The sequence below is a fragment of the Eurytemora carolleeae genome, unplaced genomic scaffold (genome assembly GCF_000591075.1).
Source record: "Eurytemora carolleeae unplaced genomic scaffold, Eaff_2.0 scaffold43, whole genome shotgun sequence".
NCBI lineage: Eukaryota > Metazoa > Arthropoda > Copepoda > Calanoida > Temoridae > Eurytemora > Eurytemora carolleeae.
The window spans coordinates 88,510-103,656 of record NW_019396029.1 but is presented as its reverse complement, the minus strand read 5'-3'; the positions used below and the strand labels follow the sequence as shown (position 1 = coordinate 103,656).

General features: G+C 33.0%; 1 protein-coding gene across 1 annotated transcript; it reads left to right on the top strand.

The window, feature by feature from the left end:
* The first annotated feature begins 1,290 nt into the window (after positions 1-1,290).
* Positions 1,291-12,667, top strand: LOC111695318 (uncharacterized). Its single transcript, XM_023464597.1, has 8 exons — positions 1,291-1,481; positions 1,765-2,243; positions 3,742-3,890; positions 4,457-4,561; positions 4,835-4,926; positions 9,655-9,752; positions 10,972-11,082; positions 12,505-12,667. Exons 1-8 carry the CDS (start codon positions 1,319-1,321, stop codon positions 12,643-12,645), a joined length of 1,338 nt encoding a protein of 445 aa, XP_023320365.1. The 5' UTR covers positions 1,291-1,318; the 3' UTR covers positions 12,646-12,667.
* The last annotated feature ends 2,480 nt before the right edge of the window (positions 12,668-15,147 follow it).

The following is a 15,147-nucleotide window of genomic DNA, read 5'->3' as shown; positions in this document are numbered from 1 at the left end:
TGAGAGTAGAGGATATAGGGAGAAGGGAGAAGAGGATACAGGGAAAAGGTTAGGTGATATTGGGATAAAGAGTAAAGTATACAGGGAGAAGGTTGGGTGATATTGGGAGTAAAGAGTAGAGAATACAAGGAAAGGTTGGATGATATTGGAAGAAAAGAGTAGATGATATCAGGGAGAAGTTTGGATGATATTGCGAGAAAAGAGTAAAGGATACCTAGGAAGAAGGTTGGATGATATTGGAAGAAAATAGTAGAGGATACAGGGAGAAGGTTGGATGATATTGGGAGAAAAGATTAGAGAATACAAGGAGAAGGTTGGATGATATTACGAGAAAAGAATAGAGGACACAGAGAAGGTTGGATAATAATAGGGAGAAAAGAGATAATGTTGGATGATATTGGGAGAAAAGAGTAGAGGATACAGGTAGAAGAGAATAGAGGATACAGGGAGAAGAAAGTAGAGGATACAGGGAGAAGGAAGTAGAGGATACAGGGAGAAGGAAGTAGAGGATACAGGGAGAAGAGTGTAGAGTATAAAGGGAGAAGGTTGGATTATATTACGAGAAAATAGTAGAGAATACAGGGAGAAGGTTGGATGAATTGGGAGAAAAGAGTAGAGAATATTGGGAGAAGGTTGGTTGATAAATAGAGGATACATGGAGAAGAGAGTAGAGGATACAGGGAGAAGAGAGTAGAGGGTACATGGAGAAGAGAGTAAAGGATACAGGGAGAAGAGAGTAGAGGATACAGGGAGAAGAGAGTAGAGGATACAGGGAGAAGGAAGTAGAGGATTCAGGGAGAAGAGAGTAGAGGATACAGGGAGAAGAGTGTAGAGGATACAGGGAGAAGATAGTAAAGGATACAGGGAGAAGATAGTAGAGGATACAAGGAGAAGATATTAGAGGATACAGGGAGAAGAGAGTAGAGGATACAGGGAGAAGAGAGTAAAGGATGCAGGGAGAAGGAAGTAGAGGATACAGGGAGAAGAGAGTAGAGGATACAGGGAGAAAAGAGTAGAGGATACAGGGAGAAGAGAGTAGAGGATACAAGGAGAAGAGAGTAGAGGATACAGGGAGAAGAGAGTAGAGAATACAGGGAGAAGGAAGTAGAGGATACAGGGAGTATGTATATAGGTTTAAAAAGTTGGTACATTATAGGTGTCACATGGTAAATTGAAATTATGAAACGAAGGTTCGTATCTTTTTCTTTTATAATAATGTTCGTCAATGCAAGTAACTGACACGCAGAGAAAAAGATAAGAGATGAATCTTTCTAGAAGCTGGGACAGGTTTATCTCATTCCTTGTTTGAACCTGAAGAATGAGGTTCTTTGTAGCTCTAGCCTCGTGCTTCTGTCTAGGGTTAGCAGAGCAATGGATGCCCCGGGAGCTGGGACGGTTTAAGCTCGGAAATGCCGGATTTATTGAAGTTTTTACTGAGGAGGACGGAGCTAATTATCTATATATCACAACCTTTAATCCAGGTACAGTGGGACCCATAAAACTGTTGAATAGGAGATGACTGATAAACTCAAATTATGATCTTTATTAGTCGAATTAACATTTTCAAAATGAGATTTTATCATTTTGTTATTTTTCCAAATGTTATAATATAGTTTTCATTATAATGACTAGTTTAGTTTCAAAATGCAATTTGTTTAACAAGAATTACTTATTAAAAATATATGAGTTTAATCATGTTAAAAATATAGAGAACATGATTAAGAACTAAACCCAGATATAAAAATGTGAACTTCTATTTGTCAGCTCTGCCATTCTTCCATGATTCTGTGTACTTCATCAAGAACCCCGGAGAGATGCTGGACTCTGTCAGCAGCTGGGCGGATAACCTGGAGCAGCTGGGCGGAGCATCTACAGCCTACTGGCCCAACTACCCTGTCTACCTGCCTAAGGAAGTTATGGGATTCGAAGGGATTGTTCAGACCTCAGGTTTCCTGGTCCCAGGTAAAACCAACGGACATCTAGAGGTTTACGATACCTCCAGCGGAGTCCCTGTCGGACCATGGGATATTGCTGCAAACCAGGATCATGATTGGTCCTACCACTGGGTTGTCTGGAAGGATGTTGATAATGATGGACTTCTTGATGCGTTCACCGCCAGGTTCAGAGTTCCTCTGCTCGGAGGGGATCCTATCCGAGAGTTTGTTTGGTTCAAGAATCCTGGAGATACTAGACCAGAGAAACCAGGAAACTGGGAGTGGCAACATTTTGTTCAGATCAGTCAGGTACTAATACAGTAAAAACCTTAATAACGAATACATCGAAAGAATTTATCAAATGTCGTCTTGACAATTTTTCAATGAGTTTTATTCTTTATTTCGTAAATTTCAGTATTTGCGAAAATAAATAAATAGCCATGAATATGCGGGAACAGTTTTAAAGAGTTCCATATAATCATTTAATTAAAAAAATAAATATCTGCAACATTCCATTATCAGAAAGTGAAGAATACGACATTTGATGAATTCTTTCGATGTATGGCTTATTAAGGGTTTCACTGTACTTAAACCACAAATTAAAGGGATTGTTCTTGTATTTGATGTTCACTCTGAAAAATTACTAGATTTTAAAAATCTTGGCCTTCAGAAGAAACTCTCGTTCAAGTGACAATCTGTTTAAAAAAAGGTGGCATGCCTGATTCACGACGGTACCATTGAAACCATTATCTGATTCATCTGATCAATAATGCGGAAAGTATCGCCTTTTTTCAAGCTTGAAAATATTTAATTCCAACAACTTCCTGTATAGTTTTTAAGCAAAAATCTGAAAGTTACTTAATTAAAATATAGTCGTTTTTAAGCTTGAAAAGTGTTTAATTCTAACAATTTCCTGCATAGTTTTTAAGCCAAAATCCGCTAGTCACTTTTTATACAGAGTGTTCCATATCATATTGGATTATCTTCAAGCTTTATCTCCATAATACGCAATAATACTCGTAAATGCTAGTATTTTCTGCAAGAAAATTTTTAAATTAGCCTAATACATTTTTTCTAATTGATTCATTGTTTTCAAATTTTCTGATTACTCCCGTAAATCTCAATTTTTGAATTTAGAGCTATAAAAAATCTAATACACCGGGTGTCCCACGAAACATGACAGTTGGTAAATAGTTTAGAATGTCTTCTTCCATAATTTGTTAAGTTGTTTAATACCAAAGACAATAATAAAAATATTATATAGGAGTCATATTATAGTAAAATAAATTTCAAAGTAAAATATACTTGAGCAAAAGATTTTTTGAACGAAATAAACTGCAAACAGCCTTTAATATCGAATACAGTGTATGGAAGACGACGTTCAAAACTATTTACCAAATGTCATGTTTCAGTAGCTCATAGAAACGATATTTTTTTCTGATTTGAAAAGATTAGGGCTGTTTTATGTTTATTATCAACGGGATTGTAAGCTTCATTTCGAGTGGCCCTCCATGTAAAGATTGTAATGATTGATTCAAGTGTTAATTATATTTTAATGTTTATAATTTAAGAAACTGCCAATTTTTAAGTATGGTTCCTCTACAAAATTTTTACTGCAGGAAAATATATAAGAATTGCCAGAATTAAACACGATTTTAAACCCAGAAAAAAGAGAATATCTTCCATATCATTGATCTGATGAAGGGTACAGTTGTGAATCGGGCTTTACCATCTTTGCATGAAGGTTTCAATTAAATTTATGCTTACTCAATAAAATGTAATGTCCTGTAATCGTTATTTTGTTTAGGGACCCGATGTTTACTTCGAGGAACAGATTTTAGAACATGATGGAGTTGAATACAGTGTTATTGTAACCAGTGAGCTCTGGTCGGAAAGAGTTATGTTGTATTATGTTGAAAACACTCCTGGAGCCTGGGCTAAACCGGATAACATCAAGTTTGTATTAGATAGGATAAATACGATTAAAAAGAACTGATTACTAGTCACAAAATCTTTTTTCAAATCTCTATATCACTGCAACCTAGTTTTGTAGACCTTTGATATTTCAAACTATGATTTCTATCAGCACATATTGTCAAAGTTTGAAATATCCAAGGACTCCACCATCCGGATACAAAGATTTGGAGATTAGAAAATTTTGGCAATTACTCAGTGCCTTTGGCTGTCTCCTTTGATCAAAGTGCAAAGGTTGAAACTTTTATATTTTTAAGTGCATTTCAGCCTTTAGGACGTACTTAATCATATCTTGTATTCTTAAAGGCCAATGGGAGATATGGCGAAAGTACAAGTCAGCTGTTTTTTACCGTTTGACACTAAGTTAAAAAATTCCCCTTAATATGTTTATATTCAAGCAAGTGGTAAAAGTATTTGTGTTTTGACAACATTAAAGTACCTTTTATTCCGTTTTCCTATACCTGAAGTTATACGGGCCCAACACAATATTTGATCATTATAATAAATCATGGATATTAGCATTCTGTACTTGATCTTTTGATTTTCAGATCCGTAGTTGTTGATGATGCTCCAGGGCAACCGTTTGAGTGTCACATGGCTGATCTGAACAATGATGGCAAGATGGAAATCATTGCTAGTGCTTATGATACAAGGTAACAATCACAGATTGTGTAGAAACTATGGGGTTATGAAATATATCTATTGTACAGAAAGGGCAATGGAAATAAGAACCTATGGGGTTATGAAATATATCTATTGTACAGGAAGGGTAATGAGACAGGAAACCTATGGGATTATGAAATATATCTATTGTAAAGGAAGGGTAATGAGACAGGAAACCTGTGGGATTATGAAATATATCTAATGTACAGGAAGGGTAATGAGACAGGAAACCTATGGGGTTATGAAATATATCTATTGTGCAGGAAGGGTAATGAGACAGGAAACCTATGGGGTTATGAAATGACAGGGGATTGGACTGATGCTTCAGGTTGGAAGAGAATATCACTGGCATCAGGTAAATTTAAACTTTTTAGTATTAAAGAGAATGTTTAGGAAAGATAAGGCCAAGGTTTAAATTATATAGTCAATAATCGTACCTGAGGTAGAATTTAGTGAATATCTAGAAGTAGTTGAACTTTAATTGACGAGTTAAACTACACTTTCTGCACTAGAGAAGTAGTTGAATTATAAATAGCAAGTTCAACTATACTTCAGAAGATGTTGAACTATCCGTTCTAAGTTCATCAACGCCTTATGCTGTTTATTAATTCCGACCTCAGAAGTTTGTGAGTTTACAAACAAAAATAGCAGATTTAGAATTTAGAATTTTCTAACACATTGTTTATCGTGGGTTAATAAGTTTTTATCTTTTTTATCTTATAATCTAAATCTTTAAAAAAACTACTTTTTCTAAAATTTGGATTTTAAATAAATTGGTAAATTACGAAAGTCTAAATTATCATTATGATAACTATAATGTAAACAACCCCAGTTTTGCCGTACACTACACGCATTCAGAACCAGAAATTAAAAAAAAAGAGTATCGTTGAACTGATTTCGGGGTTCTTCAAGTTTGTGTTGATTTACATTAAAAAAAAATAAAATAAAAGTCAAATATAAAACTGATCATATAAAATAATGTTCCTTAAAAAAATATTGAGATATCTACAAAATTGTGGAATCCTGTTTCCGATACTGATAAAGCAACCCAGTCTTCCCGTTGCTGTACACTATGATCCCGTCATCATCATCAATTCTTAATAATTTTTGATTTGATGTTAAATGAATTAATTTAAATCAATTTGCGGCCATTTATACTGATAATTTCATCTTTTGCAGCTGTGCCGGAAATAAAAGTAACTTTTATATTTTATAAAAAAATTTATTTAGTTCTGAGCATTCCCTACGTGTAATCATAATGTGTAGTTTACGGCCATAATAAGATTTTAGAAAGAAAGTTGCTGTTTTTCCCAATAGAGAAACAATTTGAGATTTGTGCTTTTAAAGTTGCCTTTTTTAAACTTGTTCCAACAAACAAAAAATTTCGCGAATTTTTCTGTTTAAATATTTGGATTTTCAGAAAACGTACGGTTTGCCATTTTATCCATGGGAAACATTTTTTAATTTTGACATGTCCAAACATCTTTCCTTAGGTCATATGAGCTTCTAAAACAATTTTGGGCCTAATTTGTTTAATTTTGTTTAAGTTTGTATGTAGGTAGAAACAAACAAAAACAGACAAACAAAATATATAGATGATGTAGTATTTACGGTATTAAAAACAGACAAACAAAATATATAGATGATGTAGTATTTACGGTATTAAAAACAGACAAACAAAATATATAGATGATGTAGTATTTACGGTATTAAAAACAGACAAACAAAATATAAAGATGATGTAGTATTTACGGTATTAAAAACAGACAAACAAAATATATAGATGATGTAGTATTTACGGTATTAAAAACAGACAAAAAAAATATATAGATGATGTAGTATTTACGGTATTAAAAACAGACAAACAATGCTGTTGTTTTCTCTCTCTGCTGCAGGAGGCAAGGTTTCTGTTAAGATACAAGGGACTGAAGAAGATGGATGAACCAATTAAAGTTTAATGGCCGGGATATCCGCCATTGTTATTCCTGGGCTAACTTTGATTAAACGTGTCATTTAATTATATACTTTACAAGTTTAAGAGATTTCAGCCTCGAGAAACATAGGTTTACATAAACAATTTCTTATAGAACATGATTTAGATAGAATGTGTTGCTCCTGCACTACAGTCTAATCCTCACATAATCCGAACCGGCACAATCATTCACTGATACCAACCAGTGCACTAAAAACATATAGTCTCAGACATCCCGATGTCTAACATGCAACAAGAGTCTATAATTATTTACCCGACATCTTCCCAATCGGTTAAAATGTTTCCTGCGTGTCTAGTGGACTCAGCTCGATTTATCAAAATGTAACCTGGCTACATGTTCGATACATAGAAAATTCAGAGTTAAGTTCTTGCTCCTGTTTGATCCATGAATGATTGAGATTGGGTTGCTTGCTCTTGTTTAATCCATAGATAATTCAGATTGTTTTCCTCATTTTCAATCCATTGATAATTCAGATTGTTTTGTTTACTCCTGTTCAATCCATTGATAATTTAGATTGTTTTGTTTGCTCCTGTTCAATTCATGGATAGTTTAGATTGGTTTGTTTTCTCCTGTTCAATTCATGGATAGTTTAGATTGGTTTGTTTGCTCCTTTTCAATTCATGGATAGTTTTGATTGGGTTGTTTGCTCCTGTTTAATTCATGGATAGTTTTGATTGATTTGTTTGCTCCTGTTCAATTCATGGATAGTTTAGATTGGTTTGTTTGCTCCTGTTCAATTCATGGATAGTTTATAGTGGTTTGTTTGCTCCTGTTTAATTCATGGATAGTTTTGATTGGGTTGCTTTCTCCTGTTCAATTCATGGATAGTTTTGATTGGTTTGTTTGCTCCTGTTCAATACATGGATAATTTATAGTGATTTTTTTGCTCCTGTTTAATTCATGGATAGTTTTGATTGGGCTGCTTTCTCCTGTTCAATTCATGGATAGTTTTGATTGGGTTGCTTTCTCCTGTTCAATTCATGGATAGTTTTGATTGGGTTGCTTTCTCCTGTTCAATTCATGGATAGTTTTGATTGGGGTGCTTTCTCCTGTTCAATTCATGGATAGTTTTGATTGGGTTGCTTTCTCCTGTTTAATTAATGGATAGTTATATTAGGTTGTTTGTTCCTGTTCAATTCATGGATAGTTTTGATTTTTGTTTGCTCCTGTTCAATTTATGGATTGTTTTGATTGGGTTGTTTGCTCCTGTTCAATTCATGGATAGTTTTGATTTTTATTTGCTCCAGTTCAATTCATGAATAGTTTTGATTGGGTTGTTTGCTCTTGTTTAATTCATGGATAGGTTTGATTGGGCTGCTTTCTCCTGTTCAATTCATGGATAGTTTAAATTGGGTTGCTTGCTCCTGTTCAATTCATGGATAGTTTAGATTGGTTTGTTTGCTCCTGTTTAATTCATGGATAATTTAGATTGGTTTGCTTGCTGCTGTTCAAATCATGGCTAGTTTAGATTGGTTTGTTTGCTCCTGTTTAATTCATGGATAGTTTAGATTGGTTTGCTTGCTGCTGTTCAAATCATGGATAGTTTAGATTGGGTTGCTTGCTCCTGTTTAATTCATGAATAGTTTAGATTGGTTTGTTTGCTCCTGTTTAATTCATGGATAGTTTAGATTGGGTTGCTTGCTCCTGTTCAATTCATGGATAGTTTAGTTTGGGAGCTTGCTCCTGTTCAATTCATGGATAGTTTAGATTGGTTTGCTTGCTCCTTTTCAATTCATGGGTTGTTTAGTTTGGGAGCTTGCTCCTGTTCAATTCATGGATAGTTTAGATTGGTTTGCTTGCTCCTGTTCAATTCATGGGTAGTTTAGTTTGGGAGCTTGCTCCTGTTCAATTCATGGATAGTTTAGATTGGTTTGTTTGCTCCTGTTTAATTCATGGATAGTTTAGATTGGTTTGCTTGCTCCTGTTCAAGTTTAGATTGGTTTGCTTGCTCCTGTTCAATTCATGGGTAGTTTAGTTTGGGAGCTTGCTCCTGTTCAATTCATGGATAGTTTAGATTGGTTTGTTTGCTCCTGTTCAATTCATGGATAGTTTTTATTGGGTTGCTAGCTCCTTATCTACTTATATAGATTTAGAATATTTGGGTCCTGAAATTTAAGTTTTTTGGTTTTTTGTAAATTTTTATTGTCTTGGCGAAAACTAACTCTTCTAAACTATATACATCTAATGTTGATTAATGATCATGTTATTAAGGTTTACAATCCTAACACAGTATGGAAATATTCTTTATTTACACAAGTGATTGTATTCGTTGCATGTATCCTTATCAGAGTTCAGATGATGTCAAAACTATCTTTTATATTATGATAATGAGATTCTTTCTTATTACGCAGATAACCTAAATCTGACAATCACAAAATTGAATACTGAATATTATTCAAACTTTGAATTAAATCGTGGAAAATTCCATAAGAGAATACAAACATCACATGGGACATTGCAAAACATTTCAACTGAGGTCATGCACCATTGAAAGAGTGGCCTGGCCGATTTACAGCGATACCCTTTAACCTTTATCTGAGCAACAATGGTTCTCGTTTTTCTAACTTAAACGTGTTGAATTTTGATAATTTCTTCTTTACTTTCACAGAGAAACCACGACAAAAATGATTAACTTTAAGATAGAAAAAACTTAAACTTTGCAACTTTTTAAATTAAGGAGACACTTCAAATATCGTCGACAGTTCCATTAAGTTTTTGTTTTCTTAACTTTTGAGTAACAAAATTGTCATAACAAACCCCAAAGTATATTGACTACTATAGCTTGGAAACCCACTAAAAGTTATTTCCGCCGTTTACCCGCAATTGAACAATTTTACCGGGAAACTACATTTTTCGTTATTAAGATCGACCCACTATACTCAGAATCTTAAAACCAAGCTAAGAACATTCCCGTGGGCCTCCCGAGTTCCCCAATCAAAATTTCAGGCAAATCGGTTCAGGGGTTCCTGAGTGATAATCGGACAAATAAACAGACAGACAAAAAGAGATTACAACTTTATATGTAAGGATAAAATATATTTGCTAAGACACTTTCTAGCAGAGGAAATCATGTTAAAATATAATCTTAGGATTTATTGCGAATCCGTATCTGTTCGGGAACTCTATGACTCCTGGGAAACAGCGTCTCTTCTACCCTAGTGTGGAATACGGACAAACCCTTAATGAGGTGAGAACATAACCTTTATTTGTTATTGTCAATTTTTCATAATTTTTTTAGTCACCCAATATTGATAGAGTGGCATGTTTAATTCAGAAATGTTTGTCTGTTTATTTGCATTTGTTATCTTTCTCATTTTTAATCAGATTATGGTTTCAGCCATGTTTTTAGGAGAAATAATAATCAGAAAATTTTATTTCAAAGATATTTTTACAAAATATGTTGAATTGGATTTGCTGCAGAGCGTCACATATTTACTATTTCAAAAGTTACATGTATTTAGTAAAAAATTATCCTGTAATTTAGGACTTTTCAGACACACCAGTCAAGATTTGATATTATTTTGATTACAAGACAATTTAAAAAGTATTTTTGCAAGCCGTTAAAAGAAAACCACTAGTTCTTATTTACTTTTTGTGATCTTAATAAATCTTTGCATTTTAGATTATTTCGAACGTTTTTTATTTTTGCATAACATTAAATAGTCTTAAAATTTCTTTCATATTTCTTGAAAGCCATTCATGATAATTTATACATCTTAAATCTCAGAGCGGGAAATTTAAAAGAGTATCGATGAACAAAACTCCCGAGTTTTCTTTTTGTGTAGATTTACATCAAGAAGTAGAAAATAAGAGAGAATATACAAGTAAAACTAACCATATAAAATAATATTTCTTTTAAAAAAAATTGCCTTATCCCAGTCGTAAAACCCGGTTTCCGACACTGGGTTTCATGACGATGTCTTAAGTTTTGGGCTCTGAATAGCGAAGGCTGGGAGTACATTGGAAACCTTGAGCAAAAATTGACATTACATTAATTACAGTTTTATTGTAGTATATCACATCAAATGGCTGTTAAATGATAATCGATTCTAGACAAATAATTTGTGAAAATATTCAATAAAATATTGGAAATTTGGGTGATTCTCGCCACTAAATTAATTGGATTATTCGACACAACGGAATTGTATATTTGCCACAAACTCCAATTTTCTGATTCCTTCATTTTTGCAACCCTATGTCGGAGACCTTAGATATTTCAAGCTGTAAACAAAGATTTACACCATTATGTTGCAAGGAAAAAGGGATATAGAATTTGAACTTATGGCAAAGGATAATTTATCGATTTTCTTTGTCAACAATCGTTAACCGTTAAATGTTTATTTTGGATTTCTCTAATATTTCGAATTTCTACAATATTTTAAATTTCTCCAAAATATATTGTTTAGCTTGGGAACCCTCCTAAACCGTGGATAGCCCTGTCTGGAGATGATGATGGTGTTCACTATATTATGTTCCCCAAATCAGAGGAACTAGATAACTGGGAATACGATTTACAGGTTTATATCATTGCATCATGTTGCATCATTTCATCCTCAGTAAAATGACATTTAAGTTTTATATAAAAACATTTTAGGAAAATCACATCATAGCACCATAGCATCAACAACACAAAACATAGCTGCATGGTTACAAAGTATCTTGGATCCATTGCATCATTGCATCATATAGTGTTAAAGCTTTATGGCGTTAACGGAAAAATAGAATTATAGCATCAAAGTTTCATGTTGCATCATTGCATCATAAGACCATAGCTTCATTGTATCAAAATTCAGCACAAAATATTGCGTTATGGCATTAAAGTATCATAGTGTTTATATATAACATTATAGCATCATAAAATCATAGCTGCATATAGAAAAACAAAACATATTAATATGTATAATATAGTCATTACATCATTTCATAGCACAGAAAAAAAGGCTTCCTGGCTTTAACGCGGGAAAATTCTTGGAACCATTAGAATGCAATACGGCATTTTTGCATCACAGCATTTAAATAACATAGCACAATAACATCTTCGCATATAATCTCCCTAACAGAATCAGCACCAAAACAAGCTATGGAAAACAAACTACGAAAAAAAATTTCTTAAATGGAGTGTTCACGAAAAATGAAAGGGGGTATAGCTTTACGGCGAAATATAAGCGCATTTGATCGCTTCTAATCTTACTTCTATCTGTTGCGTCTATAAGGAGAAAATTGTTAAAAAAGACTCACACCGAAGAACGCAGCGTCAACAAAAATTCGGAAAGATGCAACATTCAACTCGGATCGTAAACAAATCAATTTAATTCCAAACAAATCAATCAGATATTAAAAACAATTGTCATCGATTATTTTTCGACGCCTTTGAATATAGTTCATATTTGATAATATTTTGATTTTTAAAAAAAATAATTTTCGCTGACGCTGGATTTTCGAACATTCCTGGAAAATATGAAAATGTCGTCTTCATTATCAAAAATCCTCGAAACAGGAATGAATGTTATCAAAAGTAACTCTCAGTTAATGAAAAATACAAAATATTATGAAATATCAACTATTTACGAATGCGTCGAAAAATAATCGATGACTATTGTTTGTAATATCTGAATGGTTTTTTTGGAATTAAATTGATTTGTTTCCGATCCGAGTTGAATGTTGCATCTTTCTGAATTTGTATGGACACTACGTTCTTCGGTATGAGTCGTTTTTAACAATGTTCTCCTTATAGACGCAATAGATAGAAGTAATATTAGTTGCAATCAAAAGCGCTTATTTTTCGCCTCAAGCCTATACCCCTTTTATTATTCGCGAACACCCTTTAAGAGACAAATGAGCTGAACTTAAATATAACCTAGCCATAGCACCCGGTCCGTAGAACTTGGTCCATTTTTTGTGACCATACTATACAAGTCTTAACTCTGCCTGAAATCTAGGTTATGGTTGATACTGAGGAGACAACTGCTGGAACTATGGCAGTAGTAGATCTGGATGGAGACGGATATATGGAAATAGTTTCTGCTGGCTTTACTGCTGGAACAGTTTATGTTTATACTTTCGCCCCAGAGGTTCAATAAACAATAAATAGTTTATTTTGATTATGAGTTTTATATTTTTGAGAGACAGAAACTTTTGAACTACAAAACCTTGCTCAAGCAACTGATATCTTCATTATGATTGAGCAGGTTCTAATTCAAGGCACTTGGTTCTTGCAATCTCTGCAAGTATGCAGAAGATATAGGTATGAAGAAAAGGAACGGAGTCATCTGTTTACGGTTTCTTCCGTCAATATCTTATACATCTTCTGTCAGAGTCAAAATATTTTATAATTAGATCAAAGCAAACTTGTAGAGAACAAGATTTTGCAATTTTTCAAATATTGTAGATTTTTATGACTTGTGAGTCATCTATAAAACCAAAAAACTTAAATAATTAAAAGAACTGAAAGAACGGGCTGCCAGGTCTAATTCAAGGTTGCAAAACTTTTGTCAGGGGTTTTCCTAGCATTGCATTTTTGAAAGAAAAATAGCTTTTCAGATACCAAGAACGTTTGTTATAAAGACTGTGATCAAGTTCCTGTCCATTAAAGGAATGATAGCAAAAAAATGGATGATGAACATTACGAGGCATTACGAAACATATTGCACAAACTTTTAAAATAAATGGTGTTCACTGTACCACTTACTTATCAAAAAATATAGTTTGAAATGTTCACAATATTTGAAAATATGTAAAATAATACAATGTTGAGTTTTAAAGAAAATCATAAAATAAGAATAAAAAGTAAAACTGAGTTTGAAATACAAGAATGTGGGGCTTGGGTACTTTTAAACATTTGTTACCAACAAACAAACATAAACATATATTGTCTTTGTACAACACAACATTTCAAATATATATTTATCTATTTCTCATACAGGGGCATTTTCACGATAATGGAATCTGTAAATGAGTCAGCATTTACCTGGTAAAACCGCATTTTACAACAAATACGTACGCTTCTTACGCAATTGTGATCAAGGAAAAATTTACCGTATACAAATTTACATGAAAAATGTGGAGGGTATAATTGGGAAAGGAAAGAAAATATGTGGGGGAGGGGCGTTTGAACTAGATAGAAAAAAATCAATTGTTTTAGACAAATGATTTTGTTTTGTTTCTCTAGATGAAATGTCAGACTTGAAAGTTGTTAAGAGGAAAAAATAAGAAGCTAATTTAGTTTAAAGTTGATTTGTTTTCAGTTTATTTTGTCATTTTTCTGAGTAATTGTGTGGATATATTTAGGATACAGGGGATACAATAGAGGATACAGCTAGGAGACATTTAGTCATATACAGTGCACAGTGCATACTAATCAGCAGGAAGTAAGCCGTTGTAAGAAAGGATAGATATAAAACAGTAGAATACAGAATACACAGAGAAGATATATAAAACATTAGAATACAGAATACAGAGAGAAGATATATAAAACAGTAGAATATAGAATACAGAGAGAAGATATATAAAACAGTAGAATAAGAATACAGAGAGTAGATTTATAAAACAGTAGAATAAGAATACAGAGAGTAGATTTATAAAACAGTAGAATACAGAATACAGAGAGAAGATATATAAAACAGTAGAATAAGAATACAGAGAGTAGATATATAAAACTGTAGAATATAGAATACAGAATACAGAGAGAAGATATATAACACAGTAGAATACAGAATACAGAGAGTGATATATAAAACTGTAGAATACAGAATGCAGAGAGTAGATATATAACACAGTAGGATACAGAATACAGAGAGAAGATATATAAAACAGTAGAATACAGAATACAGAGAGTTCTAAAATACAAAATAAATAAACTAGTTCAAAATTTTTTCAGAAAGCTCCAGACATTTAGAGAGTTTTTTAATGTAAGAGAGTTTCAAAATAAAGATTGTACTCAGGAAATGAGAGTTTCGGATTATGAGTTTTCCAGAAAACAGCGAGTTCTTAAATACTCAAGAGAATTTTATAATACAAACAGGTCATTTCCAGAATTTAGATACCTGTCGTATCCAGAAAGGAGAGTTCCAAGATAAAGAAATATCCAAAGCATAAAGAGTCTCAGAATACAGAGATATCCAAAGTATAAAGAGTCCCAGAATACAGAGATATCCAAAGTATAAGGATTCCCAGAATACAGATATATCCTGTAAAAAAAGTCCCAGAATACAGATATATCCAAATTAAAAAGAGTCCCAGAATACAAAATTAAAAGATCTTAGCCCATGAAAAAACTTTCTTTTTTCTAACAAAATTTTATTATATTTTCGTGTTTAAAAAGTGCATATAATAAATACTAGATAAATTGCGCAAGTTGCATTTTAAAACTCTAAAAAGTTTGAAAATTCAAATTTCTCCATATCCTCGATTACCCAATATCTATTCAAGGCTCTGTTTAAAACAGGAATTCTATTCAAGAAAATAAAGAATTGATCCCAACCAAACATTATTCAGGCATCATTGCCGCTTGGTTCCCGCCATTTAAAGGGATTCTTCACTTTCAGAAGATCAATGTCTTATTACAATTTTTAGAATGAGGAGCA